Source organism: Microtus oregoni, unplaced genomic scaffold (assembly GCF_018167655.1).
Source record: "Microtus oregoni isolate MIOR12 unplaced genomic scaffold, Mior012 000007F_ref0000211, whole genome shotgun sequence".
Lineage (NCBI taxonomy): Eukaryota > Metazoa > Chordata > Mammalia > Rodentia > Cricetidae > Microtus > Microtus oregoni.
The window spans coordinates 4,593,546-4,621,498 of NW_024543066.1; the positions used below are offsets into that span (position 1 = coordinate 4,593,546).

The 27,953-nt window shown below is 47.8% G+C and overlaps 1 protein-coding gene across 2 annotated transcripts in view; it reads right to left on the reverse strand.

Annotated features, from left to right (window-relative positions):
* The window catches only part of Rhobtb1 (Rho related BTB domain containing 1), a 111,053-nt gene that overhangs the window by 28,113 nt on the left and 54,987 nt on the right, over positions 1-27,953 (reverse strand). For both annotated transcript variants that reach the window (XM_041656357.1, XM_041656358.1), the window contains 2 exons: positions 11,422-11,623; positions 10,540-10,643 (listed from right to left, as the gene is read on the reverse strand). In XM_041656357.1, coding sequence (XP_041512291.1) covers positions 10,540-10,643; positions 11,422-11,613 — 296 coding nt within the window. In that variant the 5' untranslated portion in view covers positions 11,614-11,623. The remainder of the gene's footprint in view (positions 1-10,539; positions 10,644-11,421; positions 11,624-27,953) is intronic.

Here is a 27,953-nt window from a genome sequence, read left to right on the forward strand (position 1 = left end):
TGGTGCTTCGGTCCTCTTTGGTTTTCCTCAAAGCTAAAATGCCAGAGACACATGCTTTCCGTGCTGAGCGGCGAGGCCAGCTGCAGATCCAGGAAATCATGCATGTCTCTAGCAGTGCTGCTGGGTGGGAAGCCTCTGGGATTAATGCCCAGGAGGACTCTTATGAAGCCAAACTGTCAACTAGACACCTTTTCTGAGCTTGATGGGAAAGAGAGATTTCCGCCCAGACTTCTCAGCAATTCTCTGGAGTCTGAAGGTCACCAGGGCTTGCTTTGTCCTGCATCCTGTCTCAGTTTACACTCATCTAGCTATTCCGTTCATACAGAACAGGAACAGCCCACGGCATGCAAGGCTCTCTTGGAGACACTGGGGACAGCTGTCTTCACCTTGGCTATTCTTTTTCATGCCTGCCCAGTGGAGGATGGAGAAAAGAGACAAGAGAGAAACCTGCAGAGCTGGTGATGCTACGTCAAGAGCCAACCAGAACGTGGAACAGAGAAAGGGGACAGCTGTATCAGGGGATAGAACTGAGGCCCTCTGGGGAGGCCCTCTCTGAAGTTGACATTTCAGGGAATAACTGAAGGAAGGGAGGGGGCAGACATGCCAGCTGTGTGTGGGGAAAGAGTTCAAAGCCATAACTAGTGACTCTTAGCAAAGGTGAGGCCCAGAGGCAGGCATGCCTAGGATGCCTCCCCGAGGGAAGAGGCTCATTGCTGGAGCACAGCGGGGAAGAGGAGGACAGGAGAAGCAGAACCACAAAGAGGCTGAGGTGGGAGGATTCTCAGAGGAGTGTGGCTTTGGCTTTTGGTGAGCCAGCAGGCTCCTGAGTGGTGCTCCTGAGTGGAACATGCAATTTCTAGTTTCAAAAGCTGATGTTACTGTCGTGACGCGATCGGATTAAACTGGTGACAGAGTGGTCGAGGAGCAGGGGTCAGGGAGGGGAAAAGCCAGCAGAAGCAGGGGACCAGAGAAGAGACAGCACCTAAGAGGGGTGGTGGTACTCTTGCTTGATCTTGGGAGGAGAGACAGGTGCAGGGTGTGCCGACAGAGCTTGAACGATCATATCCAGGATGGGACCAAGTGGCACAAGAAGGTACCTAAGACGTCTCACTTGTGCTCAGCATGGTCCCCAGGGAACTGCTATAATGGATACAGCAAACTGCCCGCAAGTACCAGGAGCGAAAACATCTTCAGGATTTTGTTTTTCTTCCCCATGTTTCCTCTATTGCTCTTATCCCATTAAAAGGCCTGTGAGGTGTCCAAGCGTACAAGGCTAAGGGGCCCCAGATGTCTGCAGACTCTGAATCTAAAAGAAACGAAACTGGGCTACATGAAGTCAGGCAGGGGATCGGCTGGAGTTGAGGTCAGGAATGAGAACAGATTGTGAGCCATGACAGTTCTTCAGACTGTTGCTTCTGGAAGGCTGCCACTTGATGTCTTGGGGACACGAGCAGAGGTTAACCAGTTAAAACGCTTTCTTAAAAATTATTTGAAATTGTTTTAAAAATCCATTGACCGTTTTCCTAACTGCAGAGGAGCAACTTTTTTTTTTCCCCTCCAGGAATGAGATTATCTCCAGAAGCAAAAGAAAGGTAAAGAAAGAGAGCAGGGTGCTTTTTGGATTAATTCTAGGAGATTCCAGCTAGATTAAGGTTCAGGGATGCCTTTGATTACAAAGATCATCTTGCTTTTAGAAACACACACACACACACACACACACACACACCAACTTAATGAGTGTCTGAAGCCAGTAGGATAGACTTGAGAGACAATTCACTATTTTCTCTTTTTTTTCATTCATCTTCCTGTAGCCTAGAGCTGTGTCCTTTGCACAGTTTTCTGGGCTGGGGCAGAAGTCTGGAGAAAAGAGTGCAGCTATAGACTTACGGTAGAGATGTTTGTCATGGGTGGCTGGTATTAGGAGCAGCTGGCAGGGTTATTAAACTTCCTAAGAAGAATAGCTGAGAACATGCTCTGTAGCAGACAGGACCAACTGGACAAATATGGAGACTCGCTCAGAACCCACCCAGAAAAAGACCTTGGAGGCTCCAGCCAGTGAGAGTGAGATCGAGTTTCATTTTGGCTCAAAGCTATGCCTTTTGGTCTGGAGTTTCTGGAAGCAGGTTCCAGAATGACTGACCACAGAGTTACTCAACAGTCTCCTGCCTCTGACCCACCTAATCTGAAAGGAAAAGCACTGTGGCCTGGAATCTGTCTCCCCACCAGAAGATCTCGCTACAGAAACAACACACACTGATGGCTGTTTTTTCCTTTTTGCTTTTAATTCCTCTCACCCTGTATTGAAAGGTCAACGTTGCGAATTTAACTCAATTTGTAAAGCTTACAGTTGGTAAAGGAGAAAAAAAAAGTCAGAAGAAGGCAGTCATTGTTCCCTTTGCCTAGGCCAGCAGCGTCAGTATGAGACTCCTATTAGCATGTACACGAACACACATACACACACACACACAGAGGGACAGAGAGAGAGAGAGACAGAAAGAGAGAGAGAGAGAGAGAGAACTTTTATAAAAATGATTCTAACGAAATTCAGGGAAATGATACCCAGAGAAAAAGTGACCTTTTAATTGGAAAATCATCCATATCTATACAAATCTTCTATTTAAGACTATTCATGAGAACACTGAAATTCAAGGAAAACAGTGAGGAAAGGCAAGCTCTGGAGATGTGGCTTGATTATCTCGAGCAAGATAAAGCTGGGAAGAGAAGATGAGACCGAAGACAGAAAAGACAAGCAATGGCCGGGCGGTGGTGGCGCACGCCTTTAATCCCAGCACTCGGGAGGCAGAGGCAGGCAGATCTCTGTGAGTTCGAGACCAGCCTGGTCTACAGAGCTAGTTCCAGGACAGGTTCCAAAGCCACAGAGAAACCCTGTCTCAAAAAACCAAAAAAACAAAAAGAAAAAAAAGAAAAGACAAGCAATGGTACACCCCACCCCTCAGCTCTGCACTCCAGTTCCCAGACAGGGCAGCGAGTTAGACCACACTGGTCACACACGTACTCCAGAGGTTTCTGCTACATACTCTATTGCCTGAGCAGACAGCTGTGGAAGATGAACCCTCTCATGGAACTGAGTGTCCTCTACCTCACTGTCATGGGTACGTAGAGAAATGAACCTTTGGGATGAGAGGAACACAAACACAGACTGAGCACGGTCCCTGTGATCAGACAGCTAGCCACTGGGCGGGGGGGGCGGGCCCTCTAGGAGAAGAGAACCAGCATGGCTTTGTGTGGCAGGAGGATGGTGGTCTAGCATTAGCTTTGAGAGTCTGTAAATTCCATTTTCTGTTATCAGTTACCGAGGCTCCAATTCTACACTTTCCCATCTTAAACTTAATGGAGATAAAAATTAAAATACGTTAAACTTTCAATGTTTATCTGTAGCATATTTCGTTTCATCAGTTCTGACATCTCTATTCCCCCCAAAACCATGAACACAATTAAAGACAACATTTCCATTACTCCTAAACTCTCTCGTATAGTTAGGTAACCCAGCCTTATGGTTTGAATAGGAAATGTGCCTCATAGGCGCTTGTGTTTGAGCCCTTGGTCCCCAGCTGGTGATGCTGTCTTGGAAGGAGATGGAGCCTCAGGGGAGGAAGTGGGTCTCTGGGGGTAGGGATTTCAAGTTCCTATAGCTAGGCCCTACTTTCTGTTTGCTTTTTGCTTCCTATGAGCAGCTGCCCAATACTCCCACGTTTCTCATGATGCTTCACCGTGGTGGGTTGCATCTTTCCGTGAACTGTAAGCCAAATTAAACTCTTCTTTCCTTGAGACGCTTTGGTCAGCTTGTTTGTCTCAGCGGTGAAAGACAGAACCAACCCATCATCTCCATGCAAGCGGCCTATATTTTCTAGAATTTTGTCTGAATGGAGCCACACACTATGTGTGCTTTGCTGCCCAGTGCCCATTCATCTGAAGTTCTCACTCTCATTGTCCCTTCTGTTGAGGTTTGGTCAAGTAAAACACTACCGTTCCTGAGGAGTGGTCACCTGTGTGTGGCTGAGGGCCACCTGCTTCATGACCATCAAAAGACGGGCCAGCACTGGCTGGTTGATCTCATGCCAGATCTCTAACTCTAGAGCAAGTACCACATCGAGGTGCACCCAAACACGAACGCTAACACTCTCGTATAGCTTCCCCGTGAGCACCAGCATCTAGGTTCACAGCCAGTTCCTTGTGTTACAGAAGCTGTAGGACCTGGTGTCTTCAGGGCACAACCTGTGCTCACTTTCCTAGGCCCCTTAGTACTAACACACGGAGGCTATGCTTTGGGTAGCATTCCCGTGTCCGTTTGTAAAACCTTCTGTCATGGCTGGGGGCTGGAGAAGAGTGCAGGTCACCTGTGTTGGGGACGAAAGGCAGGGAGGCACCAAAATACTCAGCCATCTAGATAAATAGTATTTTTTTCAAAAATTGAAAATCAACCCATGACAAGTAAGACAGCAGCATTTTAAGCAAAGGCAAGATCAGTGAGCTTGAGGCGGGAGAGAAAAAAAAAATCAAGCCAATGATGGCTCTATCTTTAAAGTTATTTACATTTGCACTCCAAGGTATTCACTCGTTTTTATCTGGTCTTGACCTCAGCCAACCTTCTCCTGGCGTATCTGTGGTAGAAGAGGCTGTTTGTCACCCTGAAATCATCTGGAATGTTCCCGGATGGGCCAGGCAAACTGAAAAGACTCTAACAGATGCACTCATTGTTTCTTCCTTTTCTCTTGTTATTGGCCATAAGCTCAGGCAAAGACACAAACACCAGGCGACCAGAATCTTGAATATTTTAAAGGGGCCTCCGTAAAGCACTGGAAACTAAGTGTAGCCGTGACGTATCTGATTTCGTGGACTTTTAACACGAAACCCAAACCATCTTATCTAAACAGACACGCAGAAGCCGCAGCCCTGATTAACGTAACATGCACTATACTCCTTGTCGGGGCAAACAGTGCCGGAGAGAAATCTTTATAAGACTATAGCATGCCTTAAACAAGTCCAATTAGACTGTAGATATGCACAGAACTGCTGGCAAGGAGGGCAATTGTGCTGGTTCTGCATTGTTCAGTTGACTGCTTTGGAAGGAAAATATTCCTTTCTCCCCAGTTACCCAGAATTTCCATTTGCTCTCAAGATGCTTTTTTGAGGGCTGGGAAGATGGCTCAGTGGCTAAAGTGCTTGCCACAAAAAGCAAAGAACCCATGTAAGTGCACATGGGTCACATGGGTGTGGTGGCTTGACTGTAATCCCAGCCCTTAGAAAGCAGAGATCGGGGATCCCCAGAGTAAGTTGGCTAGCAGGAAGAGCCGTGTTGGGGAGCTCTGGATTTGACTGAGAGACCCTGCCTTAAAGAATAAGGCAAAAATGATTGCAGGACATTCCCACCACCACCCTCCACAGGTATGCACACATTTGTGCTCATGCATCTGCATACACATGTACACACACATGTACGCATGTAGGCACGCCATATATATATATATATATATATATATATATATATATATATTTAAGTTTTGGGTATGTCATCTCTACTCACAGCGAAAAGGTTCATGCTTGACTGCTTAGGGATGCATACAAAGCGTTGGATTATTTGCTGTGGTGAGCCCTGCAACACCACAGCGGGGAGATGGGGAATGCTAGTTTTTCACTCTTCCAGCAGAGAGCGTGAGACCAGAAGGGAGTGTCAATTATGCCTGCCGCCTAGTACCGCTGCTAGCCACACTAACCACAGTGTGGCAGGATGTGGGCTTTGCAGCTCACTAGCAACACGGCTAGCCATGAGTGAGGCGGCGTAGCAGGACGTGAACTTTGCAGTTCACCAGACCAGGAAGGAAAGTTCAGTCCAGCTCTGTCTCAGCCGCCTGACCTTGGCCCTTCCTGTAGCTGCTTCCTCAACTGTGAAATGATTTTACTTCATGAGGTCAGCAAGACAACAACAAGGTGGGATAGGATATGGAGGGTGCGGGGCAGGAACTCAGACGGCCTCCCGGGCTGCTTAGCTCTCATGCCCTACAGAGGTTTTTTTTTTTTTTTTTTGTGTCTGACCTCGGAGCAGATCAGTCAAGGAAACAGTGACATTGTAATGGTGCACACGAGCTTGGCTCAGAGGAGAGGGATTGAGCATCCCGTGTGTCCTTCTAAAGTCATAGCCCATCCCATTTGCCAACCTTCTTAGGGTGCCCAGGATCAAAGTGTGACCGATCATTCTCAGAGATGAGTGATATTCTTTTAAGAAAAGGCTCTTTCTTGAAAAAAAAAAAAAAAAAGCTGATGAAGAACCAGAGAAGAGCTTTAAAAGTTCATCCAAAAGTGGATGGTGCATGGCGGTCTTAGGACCCAACCAGCTGTTGTGCCAGCATGGGTAACTTGCCTTCCTGAGGACAAAGGATCCAGATGGGAAACTATGGACAGGGACTCTAGTCTTAAGCCTTTGCACAAACACGGAAGAACAAACAGAAACTCTGCTCCCCAATGCGGGGTCATTTTCGGCTGCATCCTATCTAAAATGAGGTGGAGGTGCACATCAGTTGGGGAGGCGGGGAGCCCCAAGTCCTGGAGAGCTGCAGGAGAGGCTGCACCTTAAAACTCAGGACTGGGAAACAGGTGAGGGAGTTGTCACCTGTAGTGTAGGGACCACCTGCCTTTTAGGGTCCCTCACGGGATGCGCTGCACAATGTTGGCTGAGCTCCTGCCATGTTGGCTGAGGTCTGGGAAGACCTTTGATACACTGGGGCTATTTTTCTGGTAGGCAGAGTGGAGATGGAGGTTAAACAGTCTCCAGGAAGCCACAGAGAGAGAGAGCAATGGTGTTCTGCATACAGTTAGACCGTGTTAGAAAGTTTTCAAATCCAAGTTGGCCAACTGCCTGCCATTGATTTCTATTGGATCTGCTGGAATGCTCCGGAAAACAGACCATTGTGAAACTCCTTTGCACCCAGAAGCAGAGAAAGCCAGCATTGAGGCCCAAGACATCTTGACATGAGTCTGGTTTCTCTCACTGTCACTCTAGGAATCCAGTGAATTACTTTAACAAGGTTCTAAATGCCTTGGGATGTACCCTGAGTACCTCGACGTTTACGCTGGTTGGTCACTATTGAGTGGCCCACACCGAGGACAGTAAAAATAAGTAAAACAAAAACAAACAAAACAAAACAAAAAACAGGCATGGGGCCTGGAATATGGCTCAGTGCTCAAGAACACTTCTCGTTCTTGCAGAGGACCTAGGTTTGGCTCTTGGCATCCGTGTAGCTGCTCACAATAGTTTGAAACTCCAGTTCCAGGGGGATCTGGACACCCTCTTCTGACCTCTTAGTGCTCCTGCACATGTGTGGCGCACCTGCATACACTCAGGCATGTGCACATGCAGACACGCATACACGCACACACACCCAGAACAGGGTTTCCACACCAAAGTGATTACTTGAAACTGCAATTGTGCTCTTCTTTCTCCACAAATGATAAAAAGGGGAAGCCATCGTGAAGTTAAACGACTTTCTCAGAGCAATGAAAAGAGGTAGCTGAAGCCACCACAGACTGAAAGGAACGCCTACCACCACCAAGTTGTTTTTTTTTTTTTTTTTAAAGTGTAGATTACTGGGCCTTGGATTAATATAGCACCGCACATTCAGCGTTTCCAGAACGAAGCTGATGGCTGAGATGGGGGTAGTTCTCAGTTCTAGTCTCTCCTTTGTATGGGTCTGTGGCAGCAGGCCTGGAGGATGTGGGATGGGAAGGGACAAGGTGAAAACAGGCAGGCAGTAGGAAGTTCCTCACAGGAATCAAGGCTCCCGAAGACAGCCTGCTGCCTGGGGTGGGGGGAAGCACTTGCTTTTGCCGCGTCAGTGAGGTCAGTGCAAGTGACAGAAACTTAGGGCAAGGACACAGAGAAAGCAGTGAACCCTGAGCCCATGGAGTCCCAGGAAAGAGCAGTTTGCTTTGTTGGGAGTGAGGAAACAGGCGACTCCAGCACTGTCATGGGGCAGGACAAGGTCTGTTGTACATTGTGAACTTGTGGGGCTGTTAAAGTCTCACGGGAGCAAAACAGCTCCCATTGAGACTCTGCAACTTCTGTGAAGTGGGCCACATCACACTGTGTCTCAAACACAGATGTTTCTAGTGGCAACACAGCGCCGTGCTGCCGAAGCATCGTCTAGTCTACCTGGAACACTTCAATGAGGGTATCTGTCCCTCTCCCTACAAGGCACTGTCTCAGTCTACGAGTCCTTCCCACCAACCACACCCATATTTCCTCTGTTCAAAATGCTTCATTCTCATCTGATGTGTCTTTAATATCCCAGATGTAAACCTGAGTGTCTGGGAAGTGCAAGCAGGTTTATTTATTAGTTTTAATGTGTAGAGCAATGTGAGGTCAAAGAAACAAGCAAAGCCCCCCAAAAGACAAAAACCCACAAGAAAAACCCCCAAGTGATAATAAAAAACATTACTGGGAAAACAAACAAACAGGACTCTAAACCGAACCCAAACCAAATCCAAACAGTGTCAAAACTTTTAGGACATTCAAAGGAATGAGTCTATTTTGCCAGCTACTAAGTTGAAAGTTCTGCTGCTGACGGGACATTAAAATCATGGTTTCTGACTGTGAATGCAGAGGTGCTAGGCTGCTTGAAGCACTGAGAGAAATTGTTCTGACTGCTTAGCCCCGAACAAGACATTCGCACCATCCACTCTCAGGTCCGTAGATCATTGTGAAAGAGGGGCGCAGGAAGAGTGTAATAGAAGGCTGGGCTAGGGAGGTGATTCAGTCAGTCAAAGCTCTTCATGCCTCTAAGCCTGATGACCTGAGTTCAATCCTCAGAACTCACATGGTATACGAGGAGAGAACCAACCCCCAAGACTCCACAGGTACGTGGTGACATGCATGTGCCTGCATACATACATTGGCGCTGGGCCTACACTAAGGTCAGACATGGAGGGGGAAGGTGCTCAGAGTCTCGGCCCTCGAATGTTGACCCATGGTAAGGTAGATGGCCCTGGCTAAACTCAGTGGGTCACAAAACACATAAGCCATGGCTCTGGGAAAGAGAATTAAAAGAAGGAGGGAGGTTGACAGGAATTGGAGAAGGATAAAAGACCGTGTGGGGATGAGAATAATCAGAACGTTTTATATGTATAAATATTGTCAAAGAACAAACTTAATGGAAAATTATGTTTGCTTCCATACCTTTCTTTTTGAGTCTCCTTTGGTCTAAACTGCAGATTCCCTGCCCCTCCCCGCAATTACGTGAACTTCCCAGGAGCAAGGCAAATGCTCCCAGCAATTTGTCCATTATTTCAGACACACCTATATAGTCAGCAGGCCTGGAATACTTCTACTCAGGATGCTGAGGCAGGGGGATGAAGCATTCAAGGCCAACATGGGTTATAGAGTGTGACTCTGTCTCAAGAAAGAAACAACACAGTGGCTCAGCTGATAAAGGCACTGGTTGCCAAGTCCCATGACTGGAGTTTGATGCCTTCGACCTACATAGCGGGAGATAACCGAGACTAGCCTAGCATGCCCTGATCTCCATGATTTGCCCTGTTGTGCGCGCACACACAGTTAACTCATTAATACAATGCAATTTAGAAAGGAAATAAAGTCGAAGAATGCTAGGATATCGCTGCTGTTTGATGGTCTGATTAAAACTGAAGAAAACATTCCACATTCCACACAAAATGAACCTGTCTTGTGCCACCAGGGGAAAAGCGAGGTGCACCCTTGTGGGCGTGGCTTACTAGAGATCTCCCAGGGCTGAAGAGTGGGGAATCTTTCAGAAGGTCACCTTTAGCCCTAGGACGGAGGATGCAATCCAGCCCTCCAAGGTCACGTGGTGCTGGAGGTTAGGAAAGGATGACCAAACAGCGCTACTCCATCCTATCTTAAAGTGACATGGGTCAATTTACAATGATGGGGGAAGAGTCGCCCTGGGTCCAGATACCTGTGATGAGTTCTCAGAGTGACCTTACAGATGGCCACAAGAAGACGGTGCTGAACACCGAAGGCCCTTTGACTCTGGTCCTACTCATGTAAGTATCCTTCCGGATTTACCTCCCCTTACTGGGTTTCTCCTTCCCTCTTTGAATGAAAAAAAATAATAGACAAGATTGCTTCTGTTCATTTTGGAATCATGCCCTGAGAAGGGCTTTTCAGATGCTTTTCCTTCTTTTACGAGCGACCTTTAACTGAAAGTAAGAAATGCTTTTCAGGAAACACCTAAAAGGAAGCCAATGCTGTGGAAGGAGGCAGAAGGTAAGGAGACTCTGAACTGGAGGACCAGATGGATACTAGGGTCGCAAACTGCCCGGCTTTGTAGCTGGGTGTTTCAAAACCAGACTTTACGAATGACGAAGAGGATTTGCTCATCCTCAGTACCAGGAGACAATGCTGTCCCTTTCATTTCTTTCCTAGGCACGGCTGAGAGCCCGGCACACTGCAAGGCTGCATGGTCTGCCTGTTGTTGCTTTCCTAACCCGCTGAGGATGGGGATAGGGAACTGGGTGCAACCCCGGGCTTCCCTGGCCCTGTTTTACCTGCCGTATGCGAAACGCCTGTCTTTGTGATGATCTCCGAAAGTGTCCCAAAGCCTGAGAGAAATGCTCACTTCGTCAACGACATCCCTGGATCGCTCCAGTACCTGTGGGGGGGGGGGGGGGAGAGGAAGAAGAGTGTGAGAGAGGGGGCATGGAAGGGAGGGAGTATGACAGGGGAGTGTGGAGGGTGTGGGGGGTTGAGGTGGTATGCTCAAGTGTTCTTCCACAGGGGTGTTCCTCAGGCCCTTTCACCATCACGTGGGACACGAGACAACTCCTAGCTCACCTTCCCCATCATGTGACTTAGGCTTCCTTTGGTGTACCATACTTTGCTTTTTTTTTCCTGGTACCAAACAGGTCACTTCTATTTTTGATGAGCAATATAGCCAGTTGCCTCCTTTATTTTTTAATCAGACTAATAAATAGCAAACAGGAGTGATGGCCTATGTATTATTTTAAAGTTTCCTCCCTTTCCTGTCTTCCTTCCTGTCTTTTTTCCTTCCTTCCTTCCTTCCTTCCTGTCTTCCTTCCTTCCTTCCTTCCTTCCTTCCTTCCTGTCTTCCTTCCTTCCTCCTTCCTTTGTTCCTATCTTCCTTCCTTCCTTCCTTCCTTCTTCCTTCCTTTTTTCCTTCCTTCCTTCCTTCCTTCCTGTCTTCCTTCATTTCTTCCTTCCTTCCTCCCCCCCCCCCCAGCCCAAGTTAGCCTTAATTTCCCCATCTTCCTGCCTTGGCTTCTTGAACACTGGGATCAGAGGCCTGGGCCACCATGCCAGGCAAAGTACTATTCGATCCAGCTTTCTGTTTGTTCTTGAGGCAGGGTCTCAAGCAGTTCAGGCTGGCCTGGAGCCGGCTATGTAGCCGAGGCTAAACCTATGTGCCTTACCTCCTGGCAGACACGATACTGGTCAATGGCCCACACGGTGGGCACGTGGGTGGCCAGCAGCTGGTACTGGGTCAGCGTGGTGTTGCACGCCCGGGCGCAGATCAGGCGAGTCTTCCCCACCGCGTTGTCGCCCACGACCACGCACTTAATGGTTTCAACGTTGGGTCTTTCGTAGTCCATGTCAGTGTCCATTTAGAAAGCTCTGGAAGAAGACGGCAGACGCCGCGTTAGAGAGGCCGGGGGCTTTCCACGGCTGCCCACAACGGTTTGCCTCTGTTCCGCCACGTCCTTGGAGGTGCCTGTGCACCGGCAAGGAGTTTGGAAGTGAAACTTAAGCTTTCTTTTTATATCTCACGCTAGAACAAAAACACCACACTGTTATTTTGACCCTGAACGGTTTATTCCGGTGAACGTGTTATTTTCTCCTTGGTTTTCTCTAAACGTAATATGCCGACTGCAGACCTGTCCAGGCATTGCTGGCACACAGACATAGCCCCCAGCCACGCCTGTTGACCAGCTAGTGAGCCTGGTCGCTTACAGGGTTGAGCTTTGATGCCTGGCCCTTGGCTGCCCAAGAAATACTCTTCATTTACCCTGCCACAGTCTTTAAACTATGCAGGGTCTGGCACAGTCGTGTCCCATGCAAGTTCATAACAGCTACGGTGGCCTGGAAGAGAACCAAAGCTGAAAAACTGCCCCATGTGAGCGAACAGGAAGATCCAGGTTCGAATTATGACACACTAATGAGATGAACGCATTATCCGTTCATTCACTAGTTATAGTCACCATCCGGATTGACATGACAAAGTATTCTCCAGAGAGCTCACCAAAGCTAGCTATACAAAAGCATTCCCCCTTCCTTGCTCAGTGTTTTCATCAAGGAATCTGGAACATAGGGCAAAGGCGGACGCTACCAAAAGGACAAAGCACGTGAGACCTTCCTGAAATACCAGGGAGGTTAAAAGATAGTTGCAGACCTAGTGTGGTAGCTCATACTCCTAACCCTGACTGCTTTTGTCGGCTGAGGGAGGAAGCGTGAAAGCTCCACTCTAGCCTGGGCTACATATCAATATCATGTCTCAACAAACCAAAACAAACAAACACACCAAGAGATCAGAGTCTCAAAAGAAAGAGGAAGAGAAACTGCTGTTTACGGTCATGTTTTCTGGAACCAGGCCCTCCACACAACAGAAAGTGATCGCCTGGCTGCGGGCAGCCTACAGGATGCTGTCAGATTTCAATGACTCATCACTGGCCCCTCCAGGAGGTCTAACCTGAGCAAATTGGTCAGGTGGTCATTTTGAGAGTTGGTAATGACTTTACGAATGTCTAGAGGAAAGAGCCTTACACCTAACTGGGAGCCAGGTGAGCTGAACTCAAGTGACTTGAGGAGAGCCATCCTCTGGATGCAAAGACAGTAGTGCAGAGTTCCGACCAGGGCAGAGGCTGCCTTCTCACAGCCAGGCCTTGCCCGAAGGTGAAGCCGTTCTGAAGCGCTGTCTGCTAGCCACAGAAGCTTGTCACAGGCAGCTGTGCAGTCTGAGGGTGGGGGCAGATGTGTGGTTTGGTTAGGCTTTGACCTGTGATTTGGGTAGCACGAGGATGCTGAAAATAGCCAGCAGTGCCCCATTTGGCTGTGTGTATGTGTGTGTGTGTGTGTGTGTGTGTGTGTGTGTTTAAAAACATCTTGGTACAAAAACAAATGCCTAATCCTGATGGTCAGGGTCAGTCAGGTGTGGTGGCTCCTGCAATTGTTCTCTTTAACACAAATTCTGTCTTATAATTTTATGATACAATATTTTCATTTCCTTGAGTAACCGACCGAGAACAGTGTGCTGGAAGCACGAATTTGGTATTGGAAGAATGATTTTTTTCAATACTTCCCCTAGGGAATATCACCTATGTTAGAGACTAAAGCTAAAACTGCTAAATGTACCCAATGGCTAGGACAGACCCATGATCAAGAATTATGTGACCCCAGAGACTAAACTGATGTCCAACAGGGGGCCTGTATGGGCCTGATCTAGGCCTTCTACATATAAGTGTTGATTGTATATCTTGGTCTTCTTGTGGGACTCCTAACAGTGGGAGGAGGGGCTGTCTCTAGACTCCTTTGCCTGCTTGAGGGACATTTTCCTCTTGCTGGGTTGCCTTGCTTAGCCTTGTACCTGGTCTTACCATGTCTTGTTATGCCATGTTTGGCTGATATCTCTGAGAACCCTGTTCTTTTCTGAAGAGAAACAGAGGAGTAGTTCTGGCGGAGGGGGGAGGTTGCGGGGAGGACTAGAAGAAGAGGACGGAGGGGAAACTGTGGTCAGGATGTGATATTTGAGAGACGAATAAATTGAAAAAGGGAATTATATGACCCAATTCTCAAAGTGGTGTTCACAGTGGTGCCTCAGATGGAGTGAGTCTGAATCCTGGCTGCTCCTTCCTGACCCCCGACACTGGGTGGGGTTTACTTTCTGGGCTTCATTATTTTCATCTGTTCAGAGAGAATCATGGCAACATCCATCTCCTCCAGCCAGTGACAGAGCTGAGTAGATGAGTTTGCGTTCCAGTGTAGTCTGTGACTCCATTTTGAGGAAGATGGATGCTTTCAGAGGACTTCCAAACAGAGTGAGGCGGGAAGCCAGTTCAGAGGTAAACCCACAAAGTTAATACGGGCAGAGATCTCCCCAAAAGAACAGGTTTTATAAGAGCTAACTCAAGGATAACTCAACTGAGAACTGAAGAAAATCAACACAATACAAGGAATTGCTGACCTGACCCAACGACTCAAAAAAGGAACCAAAAGGATAGTGCTTATTTGACAATATCCTGATGATATTGCCAAGGAGGGGGGTGGTGAGCCAGTACACTGGCTTCATTAAAGTGAGGCACACTGCTTTGAATGTTCTCAGTGGTAGGACAATCTGAGTCTTTGCTGGAAGACTTGATTGTTTAGAAAGACAAATTGTTTGGAAGAATACTTGAATTTAGGGACCTGCAAAATAAGACGTTAAAAATAGAGAATTGGTTTTCTTGTCAGTCAGCAAACTAACTCTAACATCAGATGTGGAAGAGGAGCTTTCACGTCCTGTGGATCAATAATACTTGGGGTGAAATAAACACCCATGGTGCCTTTACATGCCTTTGAGGTGGTCACAAACCCTTCACGTTTCCTATTTAGGCTCCGTGGTTGTTTGGTTAGAAACGCCCCCACAGATTCCTGTGTGTGAATGCTTGGTCCACAGAGAGCAGCACTATTAGGAGGTGTGGCCTTGTTAGAGGGAGTGTGTCACTGTGGATATGAATTTGAGGGCTCATATATGCTCAAGCTAGGCCTAGTGGGACAGTCTCCTTCTGCTGTCTGTGGATCAAGATGTAGAACTTTAAGCTACCTCTCTAGTACCATGTCTGCCTGCACACCACCACACTTCCTGCCATGATGATAATGGACTAACCTTCTGAAACTGTAAACCAGAGCCAATTAAATGTTTTCCTTTTTAAGAGTTGCTGTGGTCATGGTGTCTCTCCACCGCAATAGAAACCCCGACTAAGACAGGTTCTAACTATAAAAACTGTTCTCATTTTTAGGAAATGTTTATGACATATTTTAAAAGAAAAAGCAACCGGGTGTCAAAGGTTGCTTTTAAGACCCATAGGGGTTTTAATCCCAGCAACCGATTTAAGATCAGAGCGTACTGATTGACAGTCACAGGAGGAAATAATGGATGAGGGGAGTAACCAGCAGGGTGGGGATTCACCGCTCACAGAAAACCCGGCTGTGGAGGTGGAGTTTGCAGTGAGTACTGCCGAGCTCCCTCACACCCGCACTATTTCATTCAGAGTAAACATTTCTTTTTCTGTGTATACAACAATCCAAAAATAACGCAAGAATTCAAAGCTACCGTCAGTGAGGCCAACTCAGGCCTTTCCAAAGTACCGGCAAATCAGTGCTCACAAGTTACGCATGCACGCACGCACGCACGCCCCCACGCACCCACGCACGCAATCCTGGAAGTGATTGTAAGAACGAGCGGTTTCATCCTTCTCTGACTGTAGCGGCCTCCAGTTCATTCACAGCTACCCGCACACGGCCGAGTGCGTTCTTATGACCACCTGGGTGATCACCGTCTGCTCTCTGATCTTTAGTTACTTACAACAGGAGTGATAAATGTTCTCCCTTTGACAGAGTTAATACTTTTCCCTGCCGTGTGAGCACTCTTTTTGCCTTTAGATAAATATCCATATCCGAGGAGACGAGGAAGTCAGGAATGGGAGCTGTAGACCGGACCTCTTAGCTGCGTTTCCAATTTGAGCAAACTTGGAGGACACGGAAGCTAAGGGTTATAATATGCCTTGAAGCATCTACTCACCCTGTCTGGGTGTCAGAAATGGTGAATTTCTTTCACGACTGGCAAGTAAACAGGAAGATTTGGTGGCTGGGGATTGAAGAACGAGAGGAAGCGGCTCTCGGCGCTGCGTGTCCGTTGCTCACGAGATGGACGACCTACGTGCTGTGGTCATGGTCCTCATGCTCAGACACAAACATGCCATTGGTGGGGTCATCCCAGACTTTGCCTGCTGGTACTATCGTGATCTGGACCACAGGCCAGCCCTCTCTATTTGCCACCATCTCTACTCTGTAGCCACAAGATTAGGCGTTCTGTGCCCCGGCCTTGTAGCTTCCTCCCTTTGGTATCGAGGGTCCTTATCACACTCAGACCGTTCATCCCTTTGGCTGAGTTTTGGGTATTGCTGTCACCAGGAACACCTTGCCTCTCTAATCTCAAATGTCAGAATGCAACACTACTGTCTTTAAAGCCAGCCCCTCAGGATGTGAGACAGTACAGCAGCCCCCAGCAGCAGGGCCAATCCATTTCCCTTCCCCTTGATGGCGGGTTAGCCTTGTTGTCCTATGAGGTCAGGCTCCAGGGTCCTGCAGTTCCACAGCCATGCTGCGGGGACCCTGCCCTGAGCATGCTAGCTAAGGCTGCTGGACCAGCTGAACAGAGCCCAGGAACCATCGACATAGTCCTGTGGTGGCTGTCCCCACGGTTATGCAGCTCTTCCAGCTTCACTGACCCTCTAGTCTTATGAATGTGCAAGGCGAGGCCAGCAGGGGAAGCATCTTATTGTTTTAAAGACAGCAAGCTTTGGGTTGGCTTGATATATAGTAGCAGTGACCTGAAACACCCCTGTTAGGAGAATCCCCAGAACTCCGATGCCTGCGCCAATGTCACTGTTCTGCCAAAACACCTGACAGTAACCTCTTGAGCGAGAAGGGGCTGACTTTGAACCACAGTTTGAGAGTCCTATCAGTCATGGCAGGGATGGTAGAGGAAGCTGCGTGCAGTACATTCGCAGTCAAGAAGGAGAGAGAGAGAGAGAGAGAGAGAGAGAGAGAGAGAGAGAGAGAGAAATGGATGCTGGTCCTCCTCAGCTCACTTTCTCCTTTCTAGTCTGTTTGAGACTCCAGCCCAGTGCTGCCTACATTTTCAGGCTGGTCTTTCGACATCAGCCGAATCTATACACAGCCATGCCCAGAGTGTGGTTCTAGACCCTTTCAGGTGGGCAATCAATATAAATGGGCACACAAGCCTCCCTTGGATGCTGGATCTATTCCACACAGTGATGGTGGATCCTGACAACTTTCCCCTGTGCCACCACCCTCTGCCTCCCGTACGGCATTTATCATATGCAGAGTAATAGCACCTGAAATCCATTTCCTAGTCCCTCTGCCTGTAATCTGCTCCACGGCATGGGGGCACTTAGAGTCACAGAAGGAAGCAAAGTGGCTGGCTATCTGGACCCAATGTACTTTTGAGTGTGCTTTAAATGTGGAAGAAGCAAGCTGGAAAGATATGGATATGCTTTTCTGCTGGTTTTGAAAAGGAAGGAGATGTGTCAGAGAGCTAGGGAAACAGGTGATCTCTAGAAACGAAAAAGGGTAAGGAGCCATTTTCTTTTCCAGCCTCCAGGAGGAACAAAACCCACCAGTGCTTTAAGCCGAAGCACCTTTGACCTCCAGGGTTGAAGGTTAGCAAAGGTGTGTTGTTTCATGTCACGTAGTGTTTGGTAATTTGTTCTTGACATCAGTGCTGCATGCTTTAGTCTCCCAATGGCTTCCTTGAATTCTAAGAGCTGTTTGGGACCTGACTAGACATTTTTACAGGTCTTACGCCTTCTTCCATCCTTCCCCCACTTCTTGCTCATCTGGAAAATTCTATTTATTCCTTAAAACTGTTTTCAGATATGGTTACTTCTAGAAGATTTCCCAGCTACCCTTCTTCTCCATGGACCAGTTTGATCTGACTGACAGATGCTTGGAGCAGAGGTGTCTTGAGTTTTACTGCTACTTTTTATTAAAGCTGACATCCCCCAAATGCCCATCTCATTTACCCAGTGACATCACACATCTATAGAGTCCAGTTGTGTGCTAATGTGAATCATTCCTCTTCCATGAGCCATGCCTAATGGTGCTGTCTGGTCCAGAGTTCCTCTCTCTCTCTCTCTCTCTCTCTCTCTCTCTCTCTCTCTCAGTCATGGTCAAAGCAGCCACTATGTTGGAATATGACCTCAGCTCCTCAGGTCTTTGGGAGTATGGGGCAAGGTCCTTAATTAAGTTGGAGCAACCACTATTGGGGTGTGCCACCTCCCCCGTCATCACTTCCTGTCTCTCTTGAATGTGTTTTTCTGATCAAGGCCCTGGGAGCAGTTTGATTGAGAGTGGACGCTGGAGCCCCCATGCACGGCTAGCTTCCACAGCTTCAGTTTCTTGCTTCCACGAGAAACCAATAATCCCTAATGTAAGACATCATTTAGGTTGGAGATCAGCAAAGATAATGGCAGAACAAAGATTCTGGTATTTGAGGAGTCTGTCCTGAAGAAAAATTGAGAACTTACTACTACTACTGACAGGAACCAAAAAAGAAATGGCAGAAATTGCACAATAGTGACTGTAGACAGCCCAATTATTTCCATTTTTGCCGAGGGTGTCAGGCTACATAATTGCCAATGTGGGCAGGCAGGGTCTGATTTACATATAAGATTAAACATCTTCAGTGTCCTGGAGAGTACTCCAGGGTTGGGGAAGGGGCAGTCAGGGTCAGGCCGGCCCTTCCAGTCAAGCCTGCTCAGACTGGATCTCTGGGATAAAAGAAGTCTAAGTCAGCAGAACTGTCACACCCGTCCATGACAGTTTAAGTTCGATTAAATAACAGGATGCTCTGTAGAGGCCCGGGGTGCCAGGAAACCCAGAGCTGCCTCTTGGGAATGAAGCGGTGCTTCGTGACACACCCTCTCGCGGCCCTCCTCGAGTCCTGTGATAACAGCAAGGCCATGTTTTCTGTTGTTTCAAAACTCGAGGCCAGTGAGGTTTGAGCCAGCAACAGACATACACTTTCTTTTCTACCTCAGCTACACTCAAGTTGTCTCCACTGAAGAAAAGAGAAAGGATTAAAAAACTTAAAAGATGTGGCCTGAGAGATGGCTCCCTGGGTAAAGGTACCTGGCTGCCGGGTCTGATGACCTGAGTTCAATTCCTGGGATGTGGAGAGTGGAGGGAGAGAGCAAACTCAAACACTGTCCTCCGACCTTCACACTTGAGCCATGGCATGGACGTGTGCAAGTCTCCCCCACCCCCCCTTCTCTCTCTCTCTCTCACACACACACACACACTAAACAAATGTAATAAAAATGAAAACAAAAAAAAATAACTTGAAAGATTATAAAGATGCTGGACTTGGTAGTGTGCACTTGTAAATCCTACCACTCGGGAAGCTGAGGCAGGGGGATCTCGGCTTTGAGACCAGCCTAGGCTACACAGGGTACACAGGGAGCCCCTGGCCTACCCGCCAAGCATGGAACCGCCCCAGCTGGGTCGTGTGCTCCATTCTAGGCAGGCTGGCCTACTCTCTTCTACAAGCAGGCCACACAATGCTCCCTTGGATGGCTCTGCTTACATCACAGCTCATCCTTTTCCAGTCTCCTCCTGGGCCAGCTACAGAAAGGCATGCAGGCCTGTGGGTAGGTGGGAGGGACTGGGTCAAGAGCAAGGAGTCAAATGCATACAGGTGTGCTGAGATCCTTGAAGACTGTGAAAGGCTATGAGAGAGAGAGAGAGAGAGAGAGAGAGAGAGAGAGAGAGAGAGAGAGAGACAGACAGACTCTGAAGTGTAGGCCTGCAGACCAGGCCTCTATAAAGAGGTTCCATTTTCTTGCTGTCTGGAGTTGAGAGGCTCCTAGGCACAAGGCAATGTCAGGAGCTCTCTGTAGATGGAACCAAAAGAGGACAGTGTGTGTAATGATGGCAGACAAGGCCACGTATTTTTTTTTCAGTGTGTGTGGTGATGACAGGCATAGGCCACGCCATTCCTTTTCAGTGTGTGTGTGGTGATGGGCAGGCATAGACCACACCATTTCTTTTCTCCGTAGCTCATAGGCGTCTGGACTTCAGAGTTACTCCAAAGGCTGTGAGAATGGTGTTTCCACAGAAGGGCAGCAGGTTCTGGTGGCTCGGGGCCACCAGAATCATAAGGCTGCCACAAGAACAAAGAAAAGAAAGGGCAAGGGGACCATAAGAGAAAGCATTGTCTCTCGACCAGGGTGGGATCCACAGAGGTAGTCAAGCAGATAGGCCCCCGTTACATCTTGGAAGAAGATGAATCAAAAGGCCTTTCCTTGTACATATGCCTTCTTTGTAAAACAGATAATTCCATTTCTGTATATTCTGCTTATACCCCATCAGGGTCATGTATTTATCCTTATTATTTTGAGACATGGTCTCATGTAACCCAAGCTGGTCTCTACCTCCTTACCAAGGGTGTCCTTGAACTTCTGAACCTCCTGCTTTTACCTCCCCAGTGACAGATTTAAGTGTCTGGGGATTGAACCAGGGCTTGGTGTGCCTTGTGCAAGCACTCCACTGACTGAGCCACATTTCTGGTTTTAGACTACACAATTTTGCTGTCAGAAGTTTTTTTTTTCCCTCTTTAAATATTTCCACAGTACCTGGTCCATATGCACCTTTTAGTAAATGTTAAGTTTACTAACACACACAAGAAGTTCAGACACCCTACTGTCCCTAGGAGACCTTGCCCTTGGGATTGGCAGAGGAACTGCCTCTGCTGACGGATTAGTAAACCCAGTGACCTTGACAGTGGTGGGTGAGAGAAACACTTTAAGATAAGTCTGCTGTGGCCCATCATGAGAGCAGTGCTTGGTAGGTGGCTTCATACCCACTACTGTCCCCCAGCGAGAAGGGAACTGTTGGAAGGCCTTGCTGGCTGGTCAGAGGATGTTGGGAGCTGTGAACCCCCAGATCCTGAATTTCTTATAAACAACTTGTTTTCCTCTGCTCTGACACAGCTTGCAGCTGCTCTGAGCACGAGACCCTCAGGAGTTCCTGATGGCAGGGGAGTGGTTTCTGGTGCGTTTGGCTGGGGTGTGGCTATCAGTTAAGGGTCTATATAAGTGGCTCTGGTACACACTAAAGGGGCATTCTTGGGGCATTCCTGTTTCAAGGATGTCCTGTGTCTTTGCCTGTGTGTCTTTGTGTGTTTCAGTCTCTAGCCCCTTGCCTGGTTCATGAACTGTATGGTATGAGCACAGACGGGCATGGTGCACTATAAGAGGGCACAGTCTATTGTGGCCTGGCAGATTTTTCCAAAAGCTCGATGACAGGGAGACTCCCTCCCTCCCCAGAGAAACTTCCTGCTCTCTACCTGTCCTTGTCTGGAGAATGTCCCTGGACTCAGGGAGGAACTGACCTTATCTGAAAGCTGTCCCTAAAGCAGATGCCTGGTTTATCTTTAGCTTGACCCTTGGCACAGATTCCTGCTAGAAGCTTCCCCTGCTGCACATATAACTAAGACCTGTGCTAGGAGCCTTAGGATAGGACCATGCCCTGTAATGCAAAGGAGGGTTTGTCCCCAGATTCCCCAATCCTATATATTCCTTATACTCTGGAATAAGTTGAGCTGAGTCACCAAAGTCTGTCTCCCTGAGGTCTCTCTCTGTCACACCCACAGCTGTCGAAAACCCTGTTCTCCATTTCTGCTCCTTCCTCCCTCCTGGAACAAAGCAGCCAATGAACTGGAGGAAGAAGCAAAGCCACAGGGAACCATGAGGATCAAGATCAGGTTCCTCCACCAAATGGGAAGTCAAGGAACACGGAAGAGCAGCCACAAATACAGGCAAGAGGCACTAAGGGCTTTAGCTGGTTGGGAACAATAAAAGAACTTGGTGATTATTGTACTCCAACACCTATCGCTAACTTATAAACCTTAAGAATAATTACATATAAAGGTACAGTGAATTCTCATTTCCTTTCAGACATTAGCAACCCGATTCAAAGGGTTCCCAAGCTCTTCTTGTGAGTCTTGTGAACCTGGCTAGAAAGGAGAAGGAAGAGGCACATGAACCCATGAGACATAGAGATGGCCTGTAACAGATATAGAAGCTATACCATAAAGTGCAGCTAGCTGGCTTCAACAACAGTGCCAGGAAGAAGGGGGAGGAGTAGCCATATGCCAGAAGCTGAAGGAAGCCTGCCAGATCTCGTCCATGGAGCCAAGCAAGGAATTTACTTGTGGCCCGGGGCCTGCCCATTTTCAAAGGGAAAGAATTGGTCCCAGCAGTAAGCAGCGTGCTCCTCATCACACAGAACCATACTGGAGTCATGAGGACTGGGGTGACTTGGAACATGGATGGAAAAATAGATTGTGGGGCCAGTGGAGGGCCTCTGAGAGATGGACATGTTGCCCTGAGCAGGGAGCAGCCCCAGGGCCTCTTGCTGAAGATGGCCGGATAGAGAGATCTGAGCACGGAACAGGGATTTCTGTACTATCCTAGCGTCCGCCCACCTGCTTGCCCAGGCCTCTCTATCTAGATGCTGTGAGGGCCAGTGAGGGCCGGGTTGTAATACAAGGGTAAGGAGGGGTGGATTAAGGGGCACTTTCCAAGTGTGACCCAGCATTGATGACTCCTGGGCTTCCATACTGCTTACTTTTGTCCTAACCTTGCGCCTAGAGTCCCTCTCCATCTGTACCACATTCATTAACTTCTGTCTTCTCTGGAACTGGATGGCTGTTGGGGACTTTGACAGAGCTGAGGACAACCAGAGGGATTTAGCATATATGTCAATCCTCAACCATCAGCCTCCCTCCGTCCCTCCGTCCCTCCCTCCCTTATTCCCTTTCTCTCTCTCTCTCTCTCTCTCTCTCTCTCCCTCCCTCTCTCCTTCCTTCCCTCCCCCCCCCCCCCTCTTGGATGGAAGAAGACACATGAGGCCTGTTACAAACCCTGGAGCGGATTTTCTATGAGAGAGAACAGGAGAAAAGAAAATTAAAGCTGTGACCAATACCAATGAAGCTAAAATGCGTGTAAGCAAACAGCAAATGAGGTGAGGCACTTCATGAAGCAAGAGAAGCAAAGGCAGCCTGTGAACAACACAAGAGGGTTCCACGTTAAAACCAAGACCAAACTTGGGTGGTACTAAATAGCAGAAGGGAGAACATGGCTGGGCTTGTGGTGGACAGGCAGAACCAGAAACCCTTCTGCACACAGAACTGAAAACTGCGGAGGGGTGGCAGATAATGAAAGGGCTGGATGCCAAAGCACATCTCCCAGGTAGTGTTTGTTCTGAAGATCCAAGGACGCAGAGAGCAGCTAGATAGACCAGAGGAGAGGAGAAAAAGCCAGGCGCGGAGTCATGAATGACAAGCCCCAGCCCTGAGAGGCAGATGAGGGGGCTTCAGGTCGGCCCGGGATGCGGCATGAGACGTGAAAAACAGCCGGGCAGCCTAATCAGTTTGAATCAGGCAATAACATCGTGTGTATAGGAAACTTATCTCCGAAGGATAACTTGGAAAGCAAAGAAAGGGCAGTTCCTACCAGAGACATCAAAGCAGTAACAAATCTCAGTGAATCAAAGGGCACACAGTGCCCAGGAAGAAAACCACGAGTTCAAGGGAAAGCTCGCAGTGGTAATTGAAGCAAGAGGGCTGAAAAATAATAGCCAATCAGCGCCAGAGTGGGAGAGAAAACTGAAGGGAGCAGGCATGGGGCTGGAGTGACTGACACAGCAGAGTGGACAGGCATTCTGGGCATCTTCAGATCTGTAGGAATCAGCCAACCTTCCTTCAGGTGTGTTTAGCACACTTGACATCATAAAGAGTAACTCCCCTGCCACCAGCCCAAAGTGCCAATTCTATGAACCAAGTATTTTGGTCATCAAGAAATTAATGAAAGATCCAAGGGGAAAGTTTTACAACCACCGCCCCTGACCTCTTAGCCGTGAAAGGACTGCTTCCTGGAATAACCAGCTGAGGAAGTATCTCTACAAACGTCCAACGCTTTCAAAAAATGTATCTATTGTGTCTTTATTAAGAATGGCAGAAGTCAGGGGCTGAGGAATTGGCTATGCAGCGAGAGTTTGCTGCATAGACAGGAAGATATCCATGTTGGATCATGGACACCCACCAAAACTCTGGGTTCAGCGGTGAGTGCCTATAATCCCAGCACTAGGAAAGAGGAGGCAGGACAATCCCCGGAACTTGGCTGGCCAGACACACTAGTGGAATTTGCAAACTTTAGGTCCAGTGAGACCCTGAGTAAGGTGATTTAAAAGGTAACGAGGCTGAGGAAGATAACTGTTGTCATCTTCTGGGTTCCACACACATACACACACACACATGTATGATATGCTACACTGCATGAATACACACACACACGACAAAGCAATCAATAGCAAGTGGGGAGAGAATCAACAAGGGAGTTTGTTGTGTGATCTTGGGGAGTTCCCTTCTTCCTTCTTTCTTTCTTTCTTTCTTTCTTTCTTTCTTTCTTTCTTTCCTCCTCTCTTCTCTGCCCTCACTTTTTTCTTTCAAGACCTGTCTCACTGTGTAGCTCTGACTGGCCATGAACTCACAGCAAACTCACCTGTCTCTGCATCTGCCTCTCAACTGGAACTAAAGGCACTCACCACTACAGACAGTATGGGCATATTTCTTAAGCCAAGCCTCCATTTCCTCCATAAACTGGGGATAGCCCCACTCAAGAGGCTGTTTGGAGATTAAATTAGAATGTGCTTGTGACGTATTTGGATCACTTATACACACCCCAGACACGGGAAGCCTGATCTCAGGCTGTTGATAAAGGTGTGTTTCTGCGAGTGGAGAGGAAAAGCAAATATCCCAGGGAACACGGCAGGGCCGTGCGAGAGTTGGAAGCACAGACGAGAGCGCTATCAAATGCACAAGGAGACGCAGTCTAAAAGCAGGGGGCTCGTCCTTCCCTTGATGGAGCCCCATCCCAGTGAAATGGCATGGCTGCCATAATGGGCGGGTGAGAGATGGGTGCTAGAGAGAAGCGCTCCACACAATGTGTGAGTCTCACAACAAAACTCCAAAAGCTTTCTCCTCAGAGTGCTTGTTTCTAGGGCTCCCTCTTTCCTGCCCCCCCCCCCCCGCCCCCAGAGTGTCTCTCTGCCTCTCTGCCCACTAGGCCCACTGTCTTTCCCTGGGACATACTTCTCTCCCTCCTGCAGGAGTAGCCATTGCCATCTGCTTGCTTCTTGTCCTTCCCATCCATTATGGAAGACCTGCTGCCAACTTAATGGACCTCCCTTGGGCCCCAGCCTCGTTAGTGAGTGGCGATTTCCATACATGACCACTTAAAATGTACTGTGGAAATGACGTCCCTGTCATCTTGGAAAGCAGCATCAACCTCTTCAATTGTAACAGTAACACAGAGAACATTCTGGACGGAAACAGTGAACTCACAGCAACAACTGTTGCTGAGTGAAGCAGCGATGGCTCGTTCCTGTCTTTCCTTTCCATGCACATGATGCATGTGTGTGTGGGTTCGCGTGTGGCCTTGGACTCCCAGAGATCCACCTGCATCTGCCTCCACCCGTGCCGGCATTAAAGGTGTGGAGCACCGTGTTCAGTGGGCATTGTTTTTTATAAAAGAAGTATTTGGGGTTTTAAAAATATAAGGACTATATAATGTAACCACATATTGCTAATTATATTGATATAATTTATATTGGTTTGTATAGGCACAAACCAGTTATAAAACCATTACTATTATTAGTGGTGTGTGTGTGTGTGGTGTGTAGGCCAGAGGAAGGTTTGTGTGTGTGTGTTTATTTATTTATTTATTATTCTCTATTATCTATTTATTTATTATTCTCTATTATCTATTTATTATTCTCTATTATCTATTTATTATTCTCTCCCTTATTTCCTTTACACAGGGTCTCGATGAACCTGGGGCTAGGCTGCTGGCCAGCAAACCCAGAGGTCTTTCCTGTTTTTGTAGCCACAGCGCTGGAGATACAGGCACAAGTGGCCATGCTCAGCTTCACATGGGGGTCCTGGGATGTGAACTCAGGTCCTCACGTGTGCACAGCAAATGCTCTTTCCCACCAAGCCCCTAAAAAGGCATTAAGGTTATTTTAATTTTTAATTTTAATTTTTATGTATATGGGCGTCTTGTCTGTGTGTGCCTGGTCTTTTCGAGGCTAGAAGAGCGTGTCTGATCTCCTGGAGCTGGAGTTTAGACAGTTGTGAAACTGCCGTATTGGGGTTGGGAACTGAACTCAGGTCCTCTGCAAAAGCAAACAAAGGTGGCAAGTGTTCCTAGCCTCTGAGTCATCTCCCTGGATCCCTAAAAATGAGTTTTTGAGGATGCCTAAGTTGCTTAAAAAAGCATGCTCATAAAGTGCAGCCAACATGTCTCCCTCTGACACAGGCTTTCAAATGGAAAAATAAAAAAGAAGAACCAAAAACCAACCAGAACTCAAAACGATCTTCTGCTGAGTACCAGACACAGAGACTGAACTAAATAAAAAGACAGCCGAGGCCACTCAGAACAAACACACGCAATTCTATTTCTAGTAGAAGAGGAAAAATTCTTTGCTTTGAAAATCTGGGCATCCAAAGAAAATATTTACGCTAACAGAAATGAACACATTGAAGAAGTTAGAAAGCGAATGCGCTCTGCGGAAATCAGTCACCGTTACACTCTTCCAAGCATGGATCAGCTATGCAATATGACTGAAATTGGCATTCGTTAAGAGGAAAGCAACCCTGAATTGCCCAGTTGGCATGCAGTGCGCATGTCTGTGTTTCTGAAGTCCTGGGCATGTAAATACGGATGCACGTTCATACACAGATTTCATACGCTATTATTGCACTGGAAAGGGTGACTTCCGTGAGTTTTCAGAGCCAAGGGTGACAGAATTGCACCTGAAACCATCATTAGTTAGCGCAGATGAGGTGACAGGAGAATGAAGAGTCAGGGTCTCTTGAATGGTTCACCTTGGCTGTGGGATTTAAGCACTTCAACCCCTTGGAAGGCGTGGTGGGGTGGCAGGCACAGGCCAGTGTTGAAGGCATTCTTGTTGATTTTTAAAATTGTATTTCTAACATTCTTCTGTGAGTAGTATATGTATGTGCACACACAGAGGCTAGAGGCCAGGGTCTTCCTCAGCCACTTCCCATCTTCTATTTTGAGGCAGGGTCTCTCATTAAGTTTAGAGTTGGAAGACTGGCTAGTTCAGCGAGTTCCAGGAACCTGCCTGTCCACTCCTGCCCCCATCTTCATACGGACATTGTGGGACCCAGCTTTTTGTGGGGATCCTGGAGATCTCAACTCAAGTCTTCATGTTCACATGACAAGTATTTTAGCGACACGTTCAATTTCTAGCTCACCCAACTCGCTTTTGTGAAAAGGTAACACATAACCTAGGCTAGTCTGTAACTGACGTGCAGTTGAGGATGATCTTCAACTTTTGAATCTCCTGCCTTCACGTCCATGCCTGCCTGGTGTTCTGGCTCTCAACCTGTCTATCTGGAAGTCCTGTGGCTGTGTTGTCTAAAAGGGTGTATGTACCCTGATACACACTTATGATCCTCAGATACTTTTCCACGGACTCTACATATATGTTATACTTGGAGCCTCTTTTTTTACAGACACCTTCCAGAGTTACCGTATGGCTGAGCTATAGCAAAGAGCAGCCTGGGAAACCTTGGTCTAGAGTTAATAACGGCCATGCTGATCAGTTCTTTAAAGAGAGAGCAGGCTCTAAAGTGCTTCTCCGAGAGAGCGAGATTCCAACTTGGAGCCATGAATAACCCTGGTGCTGAGATGACGAGGGGCTGGCGTGTTTTGTAGACAGGTCGCTGCAAACAGTCTCCAGAGCTGTTGGAGGGCAATTTCTCTGCAGCACAGACATTTGCGGAAGATGCAGTACAGCTGACCAACTGCAGTTAAACTCTGAGAAAACTGCATTATGCCAGTTAGGGTTAGGATGTGCTCAGACCCAAGCAGATGGAAAGAACATCTCACTCTTTTTCCCCCTATTTTTCTTCCTTACCGCTCCTCTCCTCTCTCCACAAATCTCCCCAAATGATATCTTAAAAGCAGGGGTCACCGGCTGACCAACCGAAGAGCAGCCCTCTCTCCAGACCAAGTCACGTCAGGGCAGAGCGCCTGGTGGACTTCTAGCTAAGGGAGTCCACTGTTGATCTTTGTTTGAT